We start from the raw sequence: 22,288 nt of genomic DNA, 5'->3' as shown, positions 1-22,288 counted from the left end.
GGTGAGCTGACTTCTTGAACCATTGCAGTCCATGTGGTGTAGGTGCACCTACAATGCTGTTAGGGAGGGAGTTCCAGAATTTTGACCTAGCAACAGTGAAGGAACGGTGATATACTTCCAAGTCAGGGTGGTGAGTGGCTTAGAGGGGAACATCCAGGTGGTGGTTTTCCCATGTATCTGCTGCCCTTGTCTTTCTAGATGATAGGGGTTGTGGGTTTGGAAGGTGGTACCTAAGGAACCTTGGTGAGTTCCTGCAGTGCATCTTGTAGATAGTACACACTGTTACCACTGTGCGACAGTGGTGAAGGGAACGAATGTTTGTGGAAGGGGTGCCGATCAAGCGGGATACTTTGTCTGTCAAGCTTCTTGAGTGTTGTTGAAGTTGCACTCATCCAGGCTGTGGAGAGTATTCCATCAAACACCTTTTAGATTGTGAACAATCTTTGGAGAATCAGGAGGTGAGTTACTGACTGCAGGATTCCTAGCCTCTGACCTGCTCTTGTAGCAAACAATAGTTATATGGCAAGTCCAGTTCAGTTTCGGGTCAGTAGTAATATCCAGGATGTCGATAATAATAATAATAATATGAATCACTTAATGTAGATTAAGTAGGCTTCAATGAAGTCACTGTGAAAAGCCCCTAGTCGCCACATTCCGGTGCCTGTTCGGGGAGGCTGGTATGGGAATTGAACCCGCGCTGCTGACCTAGCTCTGCATCACAAGCCAGCTGTTTAGCTCACGGTGCTAAACCAGCCCCTTAGCTAGTGGAGGATTCAGTGATAGTAATGCTATTGATTGTTATGGGGTAATAGTTAGATTCTCTCTTGTTGAAGATGGTCATTGCCTGGCATTTGTATGGCAGGAATGTTACTTGGCACTTATCAGCTCAAGTATGGATATTGTCCAGGATTGCTGCATTTGGACATGGACTGCTTTAGTATCTGAGGAGTTGCGAATGGTGTTGAACATTTTGCAGTCATCAGCGAATATCCCCACTTCTGATCTTATGTTGTACTTAGGGAATGTAATTGGAGATGCCATCTTTCAGAAAATAATGTCTGTCCTCTCGGGAATGTGAAAGATCCTATGGCATTATTCAGAGTTTTCCTGAACCTTCGTCAATATTTATCCCTCAACTAACATTGCGAAAATATCTAGTCATTGCTGTGTGTGGGATCTTGTGTAGCCATCTGGGATGGCCACTTACAACAAGAAACATGGACGTTCGCAAAGCCTAAAGCGAAATATGGACAATGTAAGATTTGGGCAGGCACGGAGCCTGCATGTACATTCGTGAGCAGAGAATCCAGACAGCATCGAAACCCCCAACCGATTAGCCTTTTAATGACCCATCTCCGTAAGACAAAGGACTGATACTCAGGTAACCGATACAATTCCAGACATTTCGGCGCCACTCCCTTTACTCAGGAAGCATAAACAGCAAGGTCAATGACCTCTTAGCACACGCCCAGCCATCAAGGCACCCGCCCCTTTATTGGCTCAGATCGAAGGCAGTGATCGAGAACTGCCCAATTAATTGGGTCCAAACCTAAGAACCGTCCAAAAGAGAGCGAAACCCCCCCAAGGATAAAGAGAGACACTGCCATGTGTTCGATCTCTTTTGGACCTGGCGCTCCGGCAACGTCCATCTCCAGTGGGCAGCACGGTAGCATTGTGGATAGCACAATTGCTTCACAGCTTCAGGGTCCCAGGTTTGATTCCAGCTTGGGCCACTGTCTGTGCGGAGTCTGCACATCTTCCCCGTGTGTGCGTGGGTTTCCTCCGGGTGCTCCGGTTTCCTCCCACAGTCCAAAGATATGCAGGTTAGGTGGATTGGCCATGATAAATTGCCCTTAGTGTCCAAAATTGCCCTTAGTGTCGGGTGGGGTTACTGGGTTATGGGGATAGGGTGGAGGTGTTGACCTTGGGTAGGGTGCTCTTTCCAAGAGCCGGTGCAGACTCGATGGGCCGAATGGCCTCCTTCTGCACTGTAAATTCTATGATAATCTATGATAACTGCAGAAGCAAGTCCAAGTTCAATGCTTGCTACCAGGCAGATGAGCCCAGCTGAATAACAGTTACTTCTCCAGATCCAGCGTATCCAGATTCGAACAAAGGCCACTATTCCTCTGACCTAAGCCGGGTGCCTGAAGTTAAATACAGGTTGTCATAGTTGTTAGGTGTAGTTTAACTCATAGTGTTTATGTTGCATGTATAAGTAATCTTGTGTGTAAATAAAGTATTATTGAACTTGAACTAACTAACTGGTTGTTGGGTCTTTGATCGATATCCGGTTGAACCTTGTGGTGGTATCATTTGATACCTGGCGACTCTGAAAGCAATATAATATCAATATCTAGACAAAGGAAGGGCAATCTTATTGACTGCCATATTTATAGTGAGTAAAAAGAGCAACACTTGCTATGTGCAATGTGGCTACCTCCTTTCCTAAACATCAAAAATACTTTGGTTTATTTTGAGTTCGATCTGAAACGTTAGCTGTTTTCTCTCTCCACTGATGCTGCTGAGTATTTTCAGCATTTTCTGTTTTGAGATCGAAAGCACTTACCTTGCCATAGATTGTTTTGGGGCATCCTGAAAGGCGCTAAATAAATGCAACTCATTTCCTAGAAGCAACTGTAATGGTGTTTAGTGGGAGATGAGGTGGCGGTGCAAAATACGCTGATCTGAGCACCAGTTTGATCCACGTATGAGGTGCATGTTAGCTGATATTTAAGTGTTAGCTAGTGTGATCTATAAGTGTAACTGTTCGTCTGCTGTGATTTGGCTACAAGTGTGCTAGCTGCAGATGGTGAAGCTCTGCGGCTAGCACCCGGTTGGCCCACTCGAAGCAGAAGCAATTGAACTCAGGCACTGAAAGGTCAGCATGCCAAGGGGTACAGCAAACACTGAAAAAAGTACAAAGCTTCTGCCAATTTATGAATTTGCGTTCCAATAGACCTTCCCTATTTCCCATTCGAAATATAACTGTTGGATAAAAGAAACCCTGACAAATAGTGCTTCAGGCTTTCAAATATCTTTGCTTAACATTTTCACGGCATGTGGACATCACCAGCCCGCGCGCGTGTGTGGGTGTGTGGGGGGGGGGGGCAGGGGTGGACGTGGATAATCTCACTCTTCACCTGTATATGACATATTGGGCTGAATGTTCGAATCTCAAACAGCATTGTTCTCAAAACCTATTGTCACAGGGAAGTGATAGATTATCACTGAAGTTTTTGGCAACCGAGATTTTTAAAATCTCAGAATCACAGAATACTACATTGAGTCTTCACTGATGCATGAAAGGCCCTGACTTGGCCACCTAATCCCACTTGCCAGCACTTAGCCCATAGCCAGAACCACACTGACCAGACTGATCTATGTCCCATCATGGGACCAGTGTCCCACAGGATCATAAATTGCCTGTTCGGCAAATAAAACCATCCCAAGAATTTTCAGTGGCATCATAGCTGGAGCATTCAGGTAAATTGAAGACCCATCCTTCACAGTTCCAGCATTACAGCAGTGCACTAGAATTTCACATCTATCTCAGCAACCTGCCTCCCATCCGCACAATTGCTGCTGACCACACTTTTGTAACCTTTGTGCTCAGTTTCAAAACCTTGGCCTTATTTCCGACTTTATTTCTGCAACTTTCTCCAGTCTCACTCGCATTCTCCAGTCCTTTGCATCTGGCCTTCTGACAGTCAACCTTCCGATGAACTTGCCAAGTTATAAAAGCTAACTTACCTACTCGTCTAGAGCAAAGGTCAGGAAATCCAAGAATGAACAGACTTTAGAATCCACACATATGGGCTGTCCATGAGCAATGGACGGAGGTGAGGGACGGAGGTGGGAACGGAGGCAGCAGGGGACGGGGGCGGGGGATGGAGTCAGCAGGGGATGGAGGCGGGGGACGGAGGCGGGAAAGGAGGGTGGGGGACAGAGGCGGGAAAGGAAGCAGCAAGGACGTAGGCGGGGGACGGAGACGGGGGACGGCCACGGGAGACAGAGATGGGGGATGGCGACGGGGAACGGCGACGGGGGACAAAGACGGGGGGGACAGAGACGGGCCCCTATTAAATTAATGGAAAAAGAGAAGAGCAGAGAAACAGGCTCTATGCAAGGAAAGGGCTTAAGTTAGCAGATTGTAAGTTATCAGGGCTCAGGAGAGGTCCTAGTTGTTCTAAGAAGGCAGCAGAAGGTTGGTGACTCCATGCTGCGCGCTATTGGGGCAACGATATCCTTTTGCAGCAGTAGTATTCTGCTTGTAGTGGCCCAAGCCCTGAATTGTGTTTTTGAAGTGATACTTGAGTGCATAGTTGGGAATTCAGGGGTACAGAATATCAGGTGGCGACATTGAAACGCTGTAAGATGGGCTGTCAATGGGGCTGTCTGATTTGGAGCGCATTATAGAGAGAATTCAAAGGTTAGATCTTCGGAGGTGAAGACTAGATTCTCTTGTGAGAGGGACAGAGTTTTAACACGATTGGTTGATTCACAGTGTTTACTGATGTCTGGGTGTGTTGTTGAAAAATCCATCGACTCTGTCTCAAGTACATTTACTGTACATTGTGGTGCGTTTGACCAGTTTGCCTGTTAATTCACATGTATCTCATATTCACCCTGAATGTAAGAGTATAAGATAGCCATTGTATATGGTTTTATCTTTCTGACTTTGTATAATAAAGTTAATTTTGACAGTTCAAAACCTGTGGAATCTTGTGGTTTTCACCCATTAGCAAATGTCTTTAATCTCAAACTTTGTCTACTTTAACCCAGACATTACTTGTCCTAACTGGGTCTTACCAGAAACATGAGAGTCTGGCCTATGATCATAACAGGTATGTAACTTGGTCCCAATCTTCAGAAACTACCATCAAATCCCCTCTGCTTCTCTAGGAAGCTTCCATCCACCTTTAAAATCTATCAAAAAATATATCCCTTATTAACCAATCTTTCATTCATCCTTACCAATTCTCTCATCAAGACTCTGAATCTGTTCGTTTGTATTTTTCCCTTTGTGATGTACCTTTGTAGTAAAGTTGCTACTCTAATATTTAACACAATATTACTCTGGACAGCATACTGAGCGGGATTCTGCCGTAATCGGTGGGGCGGGCAACTCTGGCGGGAAGGAGTGGCGTGAACCACTCCGGCGTCGGGCCGCCCCAAAGGTGCTCCGTACCTTCAGGTGGCGCCGGAGTGGTTTGCGCCGCGCCGGCCAGTGGAGAAGGGGCTTGGCGCCACAGCAACCGGCGCCGAAGGGCCTGCGCCGGCCGGCGCGGGTTTGCGCAAGCGCAGGGGGGCGTCATCCCAGCGCATGCGAAGGGGGGGTTCATCGCCGCGTCGGCCATGGCGGAGGAATAGCAGCCGACGCGGCGCAGGTCCGACGCGGATCGGTGGGCCCTGATCGTGGGCCAGGACATCGTGGTGGCATCTCCCGGGGCCAGATCCCCCCGGCCCCGCCCGAGGACCCCGGAGGCCGTCCGCGCAGCCAGGTCCTGCCTGTAAGGACCTACTCTAATTTACGCCAGCGGGACCGGCAAAAGACTGGCGGCCACTCGGCCCATCGTGGGCCGGAGAATCGCCGTGAAGGGGGCCGCAGTCAGCGGCCGCCGACCGCCGCACGCGATTCCCGCCCCCGCCAAATCTCCGGCACCGGAGAATTCGGCACCCGGCGAGGGGTCGGAGAATCCCGCCCAAATGTTTTTGTGTTTTTCTTGTTTGTTTTTGAACCATAAGATTTAACACTTACACATGCCCAGTTTCATGAGCAACTACAAAGGCGGATGAAAAGCCATCTTCATGGTTCAGAGTGCAACTCCGGATTGGATGGCACATACCTGTAACTGGGGCATAACCTGTAAAAGATAGAAAATTATTGGAGAAGAATGCATGAAAAAACATATAATTATCTACTGAAAACCATCAATTGTGCTTTTCTTACTTCAATATTGATAAATGGGACTTTTTCTTCAATTTCATGAATAGAAACGTATGCTTTATCAGAGTTATCGCCACAGTTTGTGCAATTTATATATTAATATTGTCTAAAGACCAATCAGATTTTATACTACTTTAATCTGTCAGATGATCTATCTAACCTCAAAAGGTATTTGAAATACCAAAACAAAAAAACAAAACCGAGGAAGTCCATAAATATATATCCCATTTATAAACTGTGTGAGATAAATGTATGTGTGCTGGACAGTTTTTGCAGTCTTGGCACTTGTAAGATAACAATCGTGCACATTGTATTTAACAGTTGAGAAAACACCAAATATTAAAGTGCAGTATCTTAATTTTGGTCTTGGAAAATTACAATAAGTAAAAGGTGCACAACTTTCCATTCATGAATCCCATTTTTATCATTTATGTTCATGGTCATACATTTACAAGTAACATAAGTCGCCTTAGGGGTGGCATAGTGGCACAGTGGTTGGCACTGCTGCCTCACGGCGGCGAGGACCTGGGTTCGATCCTGGCCCCGGGTCACTGTCTGAGTGGAGTTTGCATGTTCTACCCGTGTCTGCGTGGTTCTTACACCCACAACCCAAAGATGTGCAGGTTAGGTGGATTGGCAATGATAAATTGCCCCTTAATTGGAAATTTTAAAAAACTATTATTTAAAAAAACATAAGTCGCCGTATGACTTATTGTTCTAAACTATCTGACAGTGGCATAATATATGAAGTTACTAAGTGAAAGTATAGAGAAGTCTAGACGCTGATGATGCATCAATTTGACAGGGGTAAAATGTAAAACATGGTGCATGGTTTACAAACATATATTTGCAGATTGGAGTCACTACCAGCGATATCAGTATAGACATCAAAAGAAGCATTCGTCCCTTTTCTTATTAAACACCTGCTTTACAAATGGTTTTGCCCTGAATGTAACTAGTTGCAGGAATGAAAGTCAGATCACCAAAAAGTGTAAGTTCAAGGATACTTACCTGAATTTGAATCAGGAAATGCAGGACCACATTATTACAACAATTGACTGCCAGCCACTGCCCTCTTGATCACTACCTCACCCTCCTCCCCTCCACCCCTAATTGCCCCTACTCCAAATTGCCTTCGTCACTTTGTTGCTCACATTTCCCTTCTGATCATCCCCTCCTCTTCAAAATGCAGTGTTGCTGACAGTAGCCCAAAATTCAAATAGCATTCTCTGCCCAGCCTTGTAGTTGCATTCTCAATTAAGTGAGGTCTGAGGCCCAATGCCAAATAGGTCCATTTAGGCCACCATACCTCCACACCATCTTGTACCTTTAAGACATTAGACTAGAAATTAGCATGCTAATGAATATGAAGTGTCTTGGATTATTTATCAACAAGTACGCTTAAGCACAATATAAAACTGTTCACCCAATCTGAATGGAATACAGTACCTTGCATACCAGATGGCCCAAAGTCCTGCCTTGTTAGAAAGATGGCATGGTCATGATATTCTGCATGGCTGGTATCAGACTTTTGCTGGGAGTAAGCCCATTGGCACACATTCTTCAAACTTTGTGCGGGGTTCCCAACTTCGATTAGGCTAACAGACTAAGAAAGAAAACAATTTCCTTTAAATCTAGGTGCAATTTCAACTGACTACAGTGCAAGACTTAGAACATTTGATTTTTGAATATGTGGCATTATTTCTCGCTATTTTCTGAACTAATAGTTAGCAATTTGTCTTGTGCTTTCACTGAATATTTTTGATCCGAGTTTGATATATTTGTTATTTCCCATGGCGACTCTTGCTGAATTGTCTGTCTTTCGCTGAGCAATCGAGAATCTGCTTGTATCCCACTTTCCATATATTATCTGGCTCTGATTAGTGTTCCAGTCTGCCTGTCTCCTTCTTATTCTCGGTATGGCTCTCAGACATTTTGGCAAGTAGATATTTCATGTGTTTGGCTGAAATTCTTTTCTCCTATATTTGCGAGGATGCTTTAAACCAATTGCAATAAGTGGGGTAAATTTTCATCTTCACTGCAAAGGCAATAATCTAGATGGGCAGATGACCTGTTGAATTGCTCAAATGTTCAGTCTATCGAAATTGAGCTCCTGCTTTGGAACCTTACTCGCTAACAATGGATATCAGAGTCTTAGCATTGACTGTGCATGAGTCTAAAACCATGCACGGTTCACACACAGATCACTCATTTGCAACTCCCAATCGCAGGTTGAGGTTAAAAGATTTTGGGCGGGATTCTCCCGTCTCCCAGCCACGTATTTCTCGGCGGCACACCGTTATTCTCTACTCCTGCTGCATGTCAATGGGATTTCCCACTGAAGCCACCCCACGCCACCAGGAAACCAGGGGCGGGGCTGCCCTGCAGACAGCAAACGGGAATTAAAAAAAATATATATTTTTTAAGAGTACCCAGTTATTTTTTTTCCAATTAATGGGCAATTTAGCGTGACCAATCCACCTAACCTGCACATCTTTGGATTGTGGGGGTGAAACCCACGCAGTCACAGGGAGAATGTGCAAACTCAACGTGGACAGTGACCCAGGGCCGGGATTCGAACCGGGTCCTCAGCGCCGTAGTCTCAGTGCTAACCACTGCACCACCATGAATTTTTAATTCAAATTTTAAAAAGTGCTTTGAACACATAATAACCCTGGAGTTGGTAGGGAACCCTGCTTTAGTTAAGAGTACTCACTGCAACACAAGTGGTTTTACACTGAGGCCGCCCAGAGTGCTGTGGTGAGATGGGGGTGGGGTGTTTTGATGGCAGGATGGAGGGAAGCCAGGAGCTAGTCCCTGAGTAAAGAGTTGTGCTGTGAGAAAATAATTTTTATCTGGTCAGGTGGGAGGCACTAGCAGCCTCTGTGGGCTGAATTTCAATGTTTGGACCCACAACAGAGGTGGGCAGCATGTCTGTAACCTGCAAGTTCATGGAACCGGGTTTTCCTTGGCTCTTTGACTGAGCTATGGAATTAGGAGGCTGCCTTTGGGTTTCCTAACCATTGGGAGCAGGTGGGATACATTGTCACAAGAAGTTGAGTAACCTAAGGGCAGCACGGTGGCGCAGTGGATGGCACTGCTGCCTCACGGCGTTGAGGTCCCAGGTTCGATCCCGGCTCTGGGTCACTGTCCGTGTGGAGTTTGCACATTCTCCCCGTGTTTGTGTGGGTTTCACCCCCACAACCCAAAGATGTGCAGGGTCGGTGGATTGACCACGTTAAATTGCCCCTTAATTGGAAAAAAAATGAATTGGGTACTGTAAATTCATTCTTTAAAAGTTCAGTGACCTCATTGGGGTAAGAAAGGCAAGTGGCATTGCACATTGAAATACAAATCCCCACATTCTCCTGCACAGCACTCCTCAGACAAACACACCTTGCAGCTCCAGCCGTCCTTCTCTCTCAGGGCATCTCCTCACATTCCCTTCTGAACACTAACACTCACCCACATCTCACACCATCCCTCCAGTGATTCTCCACAAATGTTAGTCCATTTTCTCAAAACATCAACCTCCCGTTCATACCTTTTCTCTCTCTCCTTGCAGAAAGACCCCAAAACACCTGAGAGAGAAAGAAAGTCAGGATGGCCCTCCAGTCACAGCCACCTTAATCGCTGCAGAGGAAGATGCCCTGGAGATCAGCAGGGTTTCAGCCTGTATGAACATTGGCGATGGAGAGATGAAAGTCTCCCGGCTACCTTGTGACAGGGGTAGATAGCACACAGCCTCCTGACAACAACGCGCGCACAAGTTGGCCTGATGCCACTAGCCACTGAAATGCGATTATCTGCAAAATGTTGACTTTGAACCTTTTTACTTTGTCAGCACTAATTCATGTCCTTCATCTTCTGTTGATACTTAAAGCATCACTCTGGAGTTGATGCTGGAGGACTAAAAGGATTCTTCAAAGGAGACACGCATGTACAATTCAGGAGCACCCCCCCACCAGCTCTGACATGCACATTGTGGTGGGGCCCTGAAGACAGGGGTTGAGTTGTCACATGGTGAAGCAGGTGGATCATCCACAAAGAGGACAATTCTGGAGCAACAACTAAAAAAATGTGCATGTTGGAGAGAGATTGGAGGAGTCAGTTTCATGAGTGCTATGATGCCTCCGTGGAAAGAGTGGCCACCTACATGGCGCATCAGATGAAGCTGGTAACAGAGTGTATGCTGGCCGTCACAATGGCCTGCACACTCAGGCTGCCGGTTTAAGTAAGATGGAAGAAAGTCTCACTTTGATTGCCACTGAAGTGCAGCGAAGTGCTCTCCATGCAGCTCGTGGCTCACAGGGAGGTGCAGGTGCGCCATGAGGGGAAACATGGAGAAAGGGAACATGGAACTGGTCAAAGTTCTCCCATTCCTCCATCCTTGCCCACACACCTTGACCACCACCGCCCACCCCCCCACCCCACCCCACCCCAACCCCAGTCAGATTCCGACATGCTGCCTCCTGGCCTGATGGCTGAGTCTACCTCTGAACAGGTAGATGTGGGGAAATCTTTAGCAGAGCTCCAAAACCCAGAGGCCATCGGCCAAGTCAGACCAGAGATATAACCCCTGCTCTGCTGTGAGGGATGGCACTACAGAGGAGTAATACAAAAAGGAGGAAAACATTTTTTTCTTGTTTCACAAGTGAAATCACTTAGGTGTTTAAAAGTTTGTTAAATTGTGACCTTTTTCGTCAATATTTATGCAGCAGGAAGTTTATTTCAAAATTCCATTGTCCAGTCATTCCTTTTGTTGACTATTGTCTCCTGTGAGCTGAAGCTCTGTTTCCATCCCCTTTGACCTGTGGAGAGGCAGGTAGTTGAGGAGCTGCTACTGGTGTTGCTGATGCTGTTACTCCAGCTCCTCATCAGGGGTATAAGGTAGAGCTACATAAGCTGATCCCATGCTGAGCTACAGCTGCCAGCATGGAAGTCTGGATCAGAGTCAAAACACTCCAAGGTTATAGAAACGTCTGCTAAAGTCTCAGAAATCAACTCCAGTGCAGTGAAAAAACACTCTCAGAACAAGCCCTGTGAATAAAAGCCTTTCACCTAGGCAATGTAGCAGCTGTCATATCTCTGTATTTAAAGGCTTTCCAGCCTGCCAATTGTACAGTCCTGTCAATTCGCTGCTATTCTCTCACCTAGTTTATCCTAATGAGTTCCACAAAGCCTGGGAAACCCTTGCAGTGTCAGTTAAAGCCAGAATCCATGTTTAAAAGGTGCAGCTAAATGGCTTTTTGCATATGTTAATAGCAGACCCACCTGTCCTAACAGGGTTCCCCGCATACTCACTAATACGCTCCGGTTAAATGTGGAATTTGGTAAGTTCCTGTCAGCTTCCTGACACACTGGAATTCTTTAGTGTTTTAACAGTGCATGCAGTCACACCCGCCCACTTTGATAGGGTAGAACATTCCCCCCTATGCCTCTGGCAGACAGGGAGGCTGACCCGTTAAGTACAATTATAAAACTAACCTAATTGCTCCCCCCAAAAACCCTGCCTTTCATGTAATGCAATCTTTAACGGATGAGGTATTAACAAATGTAAAAAAAAACTAACATTAAAATCTCCATTATGAATGAACACTTTTAATGGAACTGTACTCAGTACCATACCTCTCATGACCACCAGTAAATCATTGCAGGTATTTAGCAGCTTACCTTTGACCTTGGCATTTTTAGATCATGTACTGCTTTTACTAAGTGGTCTTGGCACTACAAATAATCCAAGTTTCCCATCAGCAGTCGCCCATGGCCCCATATAGGGATCTGTCTCAGGGCTTCATGGCACAGCTTTGACTGACCTTCATAGCAAATAACACATCCAGAGCCCTATTCTGTATCCCTATGGTGGATGCTGGCTTGAGATAGAAACGGAACATCCCTGAGAGCAGGAAGTGCCAGGTATGAGAATTCCTGCCTTGGGAGTGAGCAGTGCTGTCTGATTGCTTTTAGTAGCCATTTCTGCCAGAAGATTCAGGGAGCGGTGGGGTGGGGTTTAGTTCATAGAATTTACAGTGCAGAAGGAGGCCATTTGGCCCATCGAGTCTGCACCGGCTCTTGGAAAGAGCACCCTACCCAAGGTCCACACATCCACCTTATCCCCATAACCCAGTAACCCCACCCAACATTAAGAGCAATTTTGGACACTAAGGGCAATTCAGCATGGCCAATCCACCTAACCTGCACATCTTTGGACTGTGAGAGGAAACCGGAACACCCGGAGGTAACCCACACACACACGGGGAGAATGTGCAGACTCCGCACAGACAGTGACCCAAGCCGGGAATCGAACCTGGGACCCTGGAGCTGTGAAGCAATTGTGCTATCCACAATGCTACCGTGCTGCCCCGTTAGTGTTGGTGCGCACCTCGCTAATTTGTATTTCTATCAGGGTTGAGGCTAGTAGCAGTAGCAAAGTCTCTGGTATGGCTGAGGGGCTGGACTGAGAGGAAGATTGAAAATCAGGTTGAGATAGAATCACAGAATGACTACAGCACAATAGGAGGCCATTTGGTCTGCCCTATCCTAATGTACCGTACAAGCACATTCATTGTTTGTGTGGGGTTTCTTTATGTGTAGCCATAAGACACTGGGTGTTAGCTGCACAAAGCAACAGTGAAACATATATTTGTATTTGGGATTGTTTATATAAGCCAATAGGTTGTGTTGGGTCAAGAGTGGGTAAGTTGTTGGAGTAATTAAGGTGATTTGGCAAGTTTGTGAATTGCTCATTTTTAAAGATTAGTATGAGCTAAATTATATTTTCAGATGTATATCGTGGGCTGGGTGAGGGAAATCACGGCAGCTGTTACATCAAACAGGTTTTTTTCCTTTAATTAGTTTGTGGAGCTTCTCATGGGACAGATTCTTTTTGCTGCAATATGGTCAGTGAAAAATATGAAGGGTTGGTTTTAAAGAAGCCATGATTTCCACCACCACCCCGCTCCTACCACTCAGGGTGGCGGGGAACCCGCCCACAGAAAGAATGGCTTCCCCCCTGTAATTTACTGGCCAATTGATTGTTAATAGACTGAAGCCAGGATTTCCACCCCTCAGAGACAGAAGGTCCTACCATGGAGAACTGTTGGATCACCGACAATCTCAGCAGTGTCAGGCGGGAGCGTGGCCACTGCTGAGGCTATAGGCAGCCTTCAGTGGAGTTTGTCCCTGGAGCAGGACACCAAGGTGAGTGGGCGAGGGGGCAATTTCACTGGGGTCAGGCTGGCAAACCCCAGCGAGGTGGTGAGAATATTTGGGGAACTGGAACTGGGGGTTGGTTGGAGAAATTGGGGCGGGGGGGGGGGGGGGTGGGAAGAGGATAAAGGAGAAAGTGTGATCTTGGGGCTGCATCAAATGGGCATAGGGGACCTGCAAAGGAGGTCTCACAGAGCTGCCACCAGCGTCCTCTTACAGATCCCTTCATGCTCTGTACGATGGGCGGGGTATGGCAGGGTTTTCCTAGGCAAGGGTATTTAGGGCAACAAAGCAATGTAGGTAGGTGGATAGGTGAAGCTGATAAAGGTAAGCCATAATATTACTGAATGCTGGAATGGGCTCAAGTGGCTGAATGGCTTATCCTTTATCGTATGGTCCTCAATATTAATTATTTTCCCTTATCTTCAGGCCATTCTCATCGGCTGGATTCGGCACTGGGGCCAAATTATGTTTATCTAGAGACTACCTCACTTAGCGTTATGTTTAGCTGCAAGCACAGAGTCACACTCAGGTCATATTAAATGCACAAAATCTCAGTTCTAACAATCAGGAAGGTAGTGTACACATGCACATTGATCTTGCAATAATTACCATTCTAACCAAACAAAAACATTAATCTTGGATCATTACAGAGAGGTTTTATCACTACATTGTTGATGAATATTACATTGTCGAACTTCTATAGCCTCTACACTGGATCATGACCGAGCAGAATGGAAACTCGCAATGAAGACAGTGGCCACTCCCGAGATGCCCATTGATGTTACCGGAATTGTAAGGGGTGCGTGGAGGTTCCACTCCTTACAAGGACTACCCAAAAAACCCAGAAACAATGTGGATCCCTGTATTTCATGCCCTTGCTCAGGAGTCTAATGGATTCTTGCCAGTATTTTGCAAGAATTTGGCAGAAATTTGGAGGGAACTTGGGACCGAAGTCTCCTGAAGCTTCGGACAAATAACTTACGCGCTGCTGCCAATATTGTGGGTTGGAAGCTTTTATAAACGTATATCCAAGTATTTATTGCTTAAGTAATAGCCAGACCATCAATATATGTTTTAAGCCAAATCAACTGTTTTTATCCATGTGTAAGATTCATATATAACAAAATACACTTGAAATTCTACATCCAAATCTATTCACTGTTCACAACAGATTTTATTACAGAATTATCCCTTAACTTACCATATAGATACTATAGATAAAATATTACATTAAGGATTAGAAGAAACTGCCTACTACTTCTAATAGCATTATGGTTCTAGACGTTACAAGGGCCAATTCCACATGGAGGGCAAATCTTTCCTGACTCCAGTCCACTCAGCACTGGATAGAACAGAGAAGGAAAATGAAATATAGCTTCAATCTGCAGACTCTGCTGGGCAATAAAAGTTGGGAATTCCCTGCACTATGTGGAAAATTGTAACATACATTTTGCTCACTTGAAGCTACTGTAAGTTCCTGATGATTCCCTCTTTTCCCGTCTCTATTTTTGCTGTTGTCATTTTGATCCACAGATGCTTAATGGACATATCTCTTTAAATTGAGCTGGGGAAATGAGGAATTCAATAAGTTACAACGTAGTACACTCTGCTAGCCTTGGATAGCAAAACTTAGACTCTTAGGCACCCAAGAGATGGGGTGGGACATGGTTCGATTGGTTGGCTGGTTGCCAATGAATTGGCCGAAAGGCTGTATTTTGTCGGTAACAGGTGATGATTGAATCCTGGCTCTTTCCAGAGATATCTCTCGCTCTCTCTGTCTCTCTCTCCCTCTCTGTCTGTCTCTCTCTCTCTTTCTCTCCTCGTTCTCTCCAGAAAGGTTGCTGTATTTCTGAAATTGCAGAGACCTGAATGAATGCGCAGTGAAAACCTTGAAATGAAGCAAAGTTTGAAGAGAAGATTGGAAAGGTGCTAGAAACAAATATCTGAAACAAAGACTCTTATCTTTTTACGTTAATCCTTATTATTTTCACCCCTCTGTGTTTGTTTGTCTTGTGCGTATAGAGTGTGGGGGCAAGTTATAGTGAGGAATTAGGAATTAGATAATCGTTAACCAATTGTATTTGCTGCATATTTCATTATAGTTCCTGTTATTAATAAAAAGTAATTCTGTTTACATTTACTAAGCCTGTTAACTGTAATTATTGTGTCGCCAAGGGCCAAAAGCTTTGGGTATTTTTCTAAGAATTATTGGTTAATTCAATTGTGTTACTACTCTGGGTCAAGGGGGGGCTGGAATTGACTGCGCCCTAGCCCAGAATGTCATAACACTACCATACACGCTTGTAACAGCAGAAGGGGTGTGCAACAAGTTAAATAAAAAGGGAGTCAAACGGCTATGAATTTCAGGTCTCTTTGACGGTTTTTCTCCCAAGAACCTCACAATGATGATGAGAATAGTGAAAAAGAAGCATTCCTACCTGTTGTGAATATTTTTGGATGTTTTATGCCTACTTTTGCTATAGACACCATTTAAAGTTACAGTCTCGGAGACACACTCTGAGGTTATATTAAATGCACAAAAGCTCAGATCTAATAGAAAAGCTTATATAGTGTACAGATACACACTGGTGTTGCAAAAATGACCATCCTAATCAAACAAAAACATTAATTTTGTTCAGTACAGAGACGTTTCATCACTGCATTGCTGATGAATGTGACATTGTCTATTCCCAATCTACCAGCTTTTGATTTGGAGACATCATCTGTATTCCCATGTTGGCAAAATTGGCTGTGATGTTTCAAAGGTGCAACGGCAGGTTTTGCAATCACAGAATACATAAGGAAAAAGACCTTACTTTTCAAATGTGGTGGTGAAGAGTTGGAAGATATTTTTAAGATACTGAGTAAAATGAGTACCACTCAGCAAAAAGTGCACTAACAACCTATTTCACTGCTGATAAAAATACAATGCACAAATTGGCTTCTGACCCAGTAAATAAGAAGCAAACAGGACTATTGACCGATATTACATAGGTGGAGACAACTACCAACCAAGTGTGACTGGTGATGTTGAACATGTCGGAGAAATCAAAACACAAACAATCTGAGGTTATCTCTCTCGTCAACTGCGCTGAAAAGCACTTGAGAAATCGGAAGCCATTCAGAGCTGTCAGAAAGATGAAGCCATTGCAAATATTGCAGGTCCTACAAACATGCAGGAAGTCTGAAGACTTCCAGGTCTCACCACATACCTTAGCCACTTCATTCCTGACCTTGCTGTGCTATCTTTTCTCCTATGTGATCTGTCAAAAGAGACCACCTAGCGGGAGTGGACTACATCTCATAAACAGGGTGTACACCAGATGAAGGGATGATTGTCAGCTAGTTGCACAAATGCTTATTTTGACCCTGAGAAAAGCACCCAGCTAGTTGTGGATGCAAGTCCGGTTGGCTTAGGTGCAGCTCTCATGCAAAACGGCAAGGCAGGAAACCCATTAATTGTTACGATGGTAAGTAAATCGCTAACACCCCATACAGTGATGTTCCTCACAAACATAGAGAGAAGCAATCTCAATCACATGGGGTATCCTGTACCTTCATCTCTACTTGTATCTCTACTTGTATGGAAGTAAGTTTGAAGTCATAACATAACATAGACCACTAATAAGCTTGTTGAACAACCCACATAGTAAACCATCCACTCGAATAGCGTGTTGGATACTCATGCTACAAGAATATGAATTCCATGTTGAATATCAGTCAGTCAAGCTTAATCCAATGAACTATATTTCACGACATCCATTGCCATAAAATCAATCTTCCTGTTTTTGAGGAAACGCGAGGCAAACAACATCTTAAATATGCAAACATAACTGGTGCCAAAGTCATGATAACTAACTGGCATCGAAACGCCAAAACAAGATGAGGATGGCAACTATGTATGACGGATATCGAATCACTAAAACTGGAATGACGTGATTGAAAGAGTATCTACAAACAAAATTGCTCACACACTATGTCTTCACAACATTATGAATGAGCTCACTGTTACAACCAAATCTAATCTTCAGCACGATTCAGTGGACTTAAGTTAAAGTCCGCTGAACAGCGCACTTAGCGGGTGTCTCACGGCGGCTGCCAAGGTTGCACTTAGAGGGATTTCCTGCCGGCGAGCTGAAGCAAAGTGAACTATGTTCAGTTGGTGAAAAAATCTTTCATAAGATAAAGTGCATTGTTAAATTAATACAGAAGTTAGAATATGTAATACATTGAATGTTCATATTATGCTTCAGGTTGTTGGTTATGCTTTGGAAATGAATCATTGAATCATGCTACGTTTTCCATTTACTAATAAGGGGAGGGATATAGTGAATTGAAAATTGCAGTGTACATGTTGTTCACGTGAAGCTACCATACACATTTGTACCAGCAGAGGAAATCTACAACAAGAGAAATAAAAACAAAGCCATTTGATTTTGGGTGTCTCTGGCAGTTTTTGTCCCAGGAATTGCACAAACTGTATGTGAAGAGCACATTTTTAATTCGGGCTTCTCTGCTAGCATCTAGGAACATCCATATTTGGAAACTCCATGGCCACAAGCACAGGGAGAAGTGGTTGGGAACATCTCTTCCATCTACTAGCATAACACAGATGGATCTGCACCTTTTACAGATGAAAATCCAGCTCCATGTCCTGGGAAATCAGCAGGAATAGTATTTAATGATCTTAATTTTCTTTTAAAATTTAGAGTGCCCAATTCATTTTTCCAATTAAGGGGCAATTTAGTGTGGTCAATCCACCTAACCTGCACATCTTTGGGTTGTGGGGTGAAACCCAAGCAGACACGAGGAGAATGTGCAAACTCCACACAGACAGTGACCCGGGGCCGAGATCGAACCCGCGTCCTCAGTGTCGTAGGCAACTGTGCCACCGTGCCGCCCAATCTTAATTTTTTTTTTAACCATCAGTGTGCTTGAGTGCAAAAGCAAACCTGCTGTTCTTGATTAACAGCTAATGGGGTATCAGAAACAAAAACTTCAGCAGGATCTTGCAATTCAGTTTCAACAGCATCAGGGCTCTTGACAACATTGGCCGAAAGGAATGAGGGTGTTTCCTCTATCGCTCTTCTTTCTCATATGAACATTTAATATAGCTACCAAATTAAAAAGTCAAGAATGGAGAGTAAAAAAACTTTATTGCTTGTCTCCAGCAGATTGGCTGTTCGCAACATATAGCTGGTGATTGATGTTGGAGTCTCACATCATTCCATTTGTTGGCAAAAATCTGGTTTCTCCCAGAAATATAGCTGCAGTACTGGTGACAACCAATGTGACTTTCCACCTTATGTGGTAGAAGGTGAAAATCTGCCTGGCCCACCATGGCAAAAAGACAATCCAGAGAATACTCTTTAGGTTTGGTAGCATTTGGACTTCCCGTGACGGAATGTGAAAGCAGGTCACCCAAAAGGTGGCTCCTGCCAGGGTCCCGGTATTTTGATCCTTTTTCCCTGCTTATTTTTGGGAGATTTTGGATTCTAAACCAGTAGTTTGGCGTGGAGAATGGAAAAGTTATTGAGGAATGTCAAAAGCCTCGTCGAAAAAGGCCACGGGGAAGAAACGCCAGGTTGGCAGCCCGACACACGAGTCTGGGGGAAACACGATGGCGGATACGGCCACACCCACCACGTTAGAATCATTGGCTGGGGTGATGGCACAGGAGCTGGAGAAGTTTGGCAGGCAGATGGATGGCCAATTTGAGCGAAAAGGGAAGGGGGTTAAAGAGTCGTTTAAAGCCATCATTGAGAAGGCGTTGGACCCGATACGGGAGCAGCTGAGCGAGACTGTCAAAGCTGTGAGTGAGCAAGGGCAGATGCTGAAGGACGCGGAGGAGGCCTTGTCGAGGCATAAGGATCAGCTTGCCTCGTTGGAAGCTGAGATGCTACTCATGCCAAACGGGAACAAGGGCCTGAAGGCTAAAGTGGAAGATCTGGAGAACAGGTCAAGGTGCATCAACCTCAGAGTGGTGGGCTTGCCGGAGGGCGTGCGGGTACCGAAACCAACCGAGTATTGTTCCGAAATGTTCTCTCGATCTGTGGGTGGAGATGAAGTGTTCTCCACTTCGGAATTGGAGAGGGCACATCGAGCTCTGCAGCAGATGCCGCTGCCGAATGAGCCACGCGGGCGGTGATAGTCCGATTTCATAGTTACCAGAGGAAGGAGCGGGTCCTCGAATGGGCCAAGGAGAGTCGGGGGTGGGCACATGATGCGCATCTACCAAGACATTGGTACCGAAATGGCGGGCGGCCTTCAATAAGGCAGTTCTGTACAATAAGGGTGTGCAGTATGGGATGGTGTATCCACGAGGCCGAGAGTCACGCTGGACTCGACAGATCATTATTATGGCATACCGGAGCAGGCTGAGGCCTTCATCAAGCACAAAGGACTGGGACTGGTTTGAGGAGGGCTGGTGGGATTTTTTTCTGTATGTGAAAGTTGGGTTGGGGTGACAGTAAATATTGCAATATATTGTGTTATGTTTTTCTTGGAAGATAGTGGGGGGATTTTCTTCCTGGAGACCAGGGTCACGGGGGCTGGTAGAGCGGGAAAACAGATATGGTGATTGGAGGGCAAGAGAAGCATGGTGGGGATGCCGGGATTGGGACAAGGGAGTAGGGAGTATGGTCCCGGAGGATGAGGTTGTAGGTCTTTGTTCTGGTTGATTTTGGGCGGGGCCAGGGGCGCACCTTGCTAGCACTAAAGGGTAGACTTGTGAATGGAAGTGGTGTGGGGTTAGGGGCTGCGACCTGTTGGGCCAGTTAGGCGAGGTTTGATGAGTCTAGAAGGTTTGTTTGGGAGGGTGTTAGTTGAGGTGGCATGCAGGGGGGTGAGGGGCGGGGTAGAGAGTTAACAGTGACCAGAGGATTTTCTTTGTCTCACCCGTTGGATGGGGCAGGTGGCCATCTCAGGTGGGCCTGGGTCTTATGAACTTTTGGTGAAGGTATAATGCATCACGGTGGTAATGACTGACATGCGGGTGAGGGAGGGGAGGGGTAGGGTGAGAGCCCCCGACAAAGTTAGCCACCTGGACCGTGCGAGGCCTGAGGGACCAGTAAAGGTTTTGTTCATTGAAAGAGTCTGGGAGACAAGGGAGACAAAGTGTTTTGACAAGAGACTCATCTGCCGGTACAGGATCAGATTAGGCTCTGGAAAGCCTGGGTGAGTCGGATGTTTCACCTGGGATTTGATAGTAGAGCTCGGGGTGTGACAATCCTAATTGATAAGAGGGTTCGGTTTCGGGCGGAGAGGGTTATAGCTGGGTGGACGATATTTGATGGTAGTATGGGCATTAGAAGGGAAGTCGGTGGTTCTAGTGAATGTGTATATCCCGAATTGGATTGATCTATCATTGATAAAATGGTTGCAGGCTACGGTGCCGGATTTGAACACCCACAAACTGATTTTGGAGGGTGATATGAACTGTGTGTTGGATCCGAAGGAGGATCGCTTTAGGCCGAAATCGTTGGTCCCACCTGGGATGGCGAAAGTATTGTCTGCGTTTATGGAGGTGACGGGAGGGCCAGATCCATGGCGGTTTGCGACCCTGGGGAGAAGGAGTTCGTGTTTTTTCCTTTGGTACACAAGGTGTATTCGAGGATTGATTATTTTATTATGAGTCGGACTCTTCTCGCTGGGGTGAGGAAGGCTGCGTACTCGGCAGTTGTTCTTTTCTGACCATGCCCCACATTGGGTGGACTTGGTGTTGGAGATCGGTCGGGAGAGCTGTCGGGGGTGGTAGTTACACGTAGGACTGCTATCTGACTTGGGTTCTGCGTGAGGGTTTTGAGGGCCATATGGGAGTATGTGGAAAATAATGATAAAGGGGAGGTTTCCGCCTCGATTTTGTGGGAGGCATTGAAGTTGGTGATCAGGGGAGAGATCATAGCATTTAAGGCACATGTGCACGTGGAGGATAGGGAGGAGAGACAAAGATTGGTGGATGAGACTCTAGGGGTGGATCATAGATGTGAGGGACCTAACCCCGGTGCTTTGGGAGTGCAGGAAAAAACTGCAAATGCAGTTTGACTTGCTGTCCATGGACAGGGCAGTGCGCTAACTGGGGCGGACGAAAGGGGCAGTGCATGAGTATGGGAGAAGGCTAGCCGTCTCTTGGTTCACCAATTAAAGCGGCAGGAGGCAGCCAGAGAGATTATTCAGGTTAGGGCTTTGGAGGGTAGGATGGTCTTCACCCCGGAGAAGATGAATAGAGTGTTCAGGGCTTTTTATGAGAGGTTGTATAGGTCAGAGCCGCCTATACAGGCGGGTGAACAAGAGATAGCAGAGTTTCTCCGTGGTTTGGAGTTTCCCAATGTAGGGGAAGATTTGTGAGAGGAGCTGGAGGCGCTATTGGGCCTGGAGGAGATTCAGGCAGCGAAGGCACTGGGCTGGTTGGGTTCCCGGTGGGATTTTATAAGAAGCTTACAGATCAGTTGGGTCCGTTGTTGGGCATGTTTAGGACTCGTTGTCACGGGGCTCCCTCCCAGAGACACTGGGGCAGGCGTCCAATACGCTGCTCCTGAAGAAGGATCAGGACCCCACAGAGTGTGGGTTGTATCATCTGATCTCCTTGTTAAATGGAGGTTGTTGAAAGTGCGTTGGTTGCTGAATGTGGTGTCTACCCCTGCGGTGGGACCGGTACCAGAGATAATTATATCATTGGAAGTGGAGAAGGCGTTCAACCTGGTGGAGTGAGTGTACCTTTTCGCAGTGTTGGAGAAGTTTGGGTTTGTGTCGTGGGTGAGGTTTCTATATGTGGCCCCGTTTGCCAGTGTTTGTACCAAAACCATGATCTCCGGGTCCTTTCAGTTGTATCAGGGCATGAGGCAGGGGTGTCTGATGTCTCCCTTCTTGCTTACGTTGGCAACTGGACTGTTGGGCATTGCTTTGAGGGCCTCAAATATGTGGGGCGGGATTCTCTCAGCCCACGCTGGGCCAGAGAATCGCCAGGCCGGGCACGAATCAAGCGACGACGCCCTGACTCCGGTCCGCCAATTCTCCGGTGAGCGGAGAATCTGCGCCGGTGCGGTCGGCGCGGCGCCAGTCAGGGGCCACTTTACGCGGCTCCCCCAGCGATTCTCTGCCCAGGATGGGCCAAGTGGCCGCAAAAAA

At 46.0% G+C, this 22,288-nt stretch overlaps 1 protein-coding gene across 1 annotated transcript in view; it reads right to left on the bottom strand.

The window, feature by feature from the left end:
* LOC140426956 (A disintegrin and metalloproteinase with thrombospondin motifs 2-like) overlaps nucleotides 1-22,288 on the bottom strand; it is a 365,539-nt gene that overhangs the window by 79,576 nt on the left and 263,675 nt on the right. The window contains exons 6-7 of the mRNA XM_072512267.1: nucleotides 7,400-7,556; nucleotides 5,762-5,867 (exon numbers count right to left, since the gene is read on the bottom strand). Of these exons, the coding sequence (XP_072368368.1) occupies nucleotides 5,762-5,867; nucleotides 7,400-7,556 (263 nt within the window). The remainder of the gene's footprint in view (nucleotides 1-5,761; nucleotides 5,868-7,399; nucleotides 7,557-22,288) is intronic.

This window comes from Scyliorhinus torazame, chromosome 7, assembly GCF_047496885.1.
Source record: "Scyliorhinus torazame isolate Kashiwa2021f chromosome 7, sScyTor2.1, whole genome shotgun sequence".
Taxonomy (NCBI): domain Eukaryota; kingdom Metazoa; phylum Chordata; class Chondrichthyes; order Carcharhiniformes; family Scyliorhinidae; genus Scyliorhinus; species Scyliorhinus torazame.
Note: the sequence above shows the minus strand (reverse complement) of the source record. Positions and strands in the feature narration are given on the sequence as shown.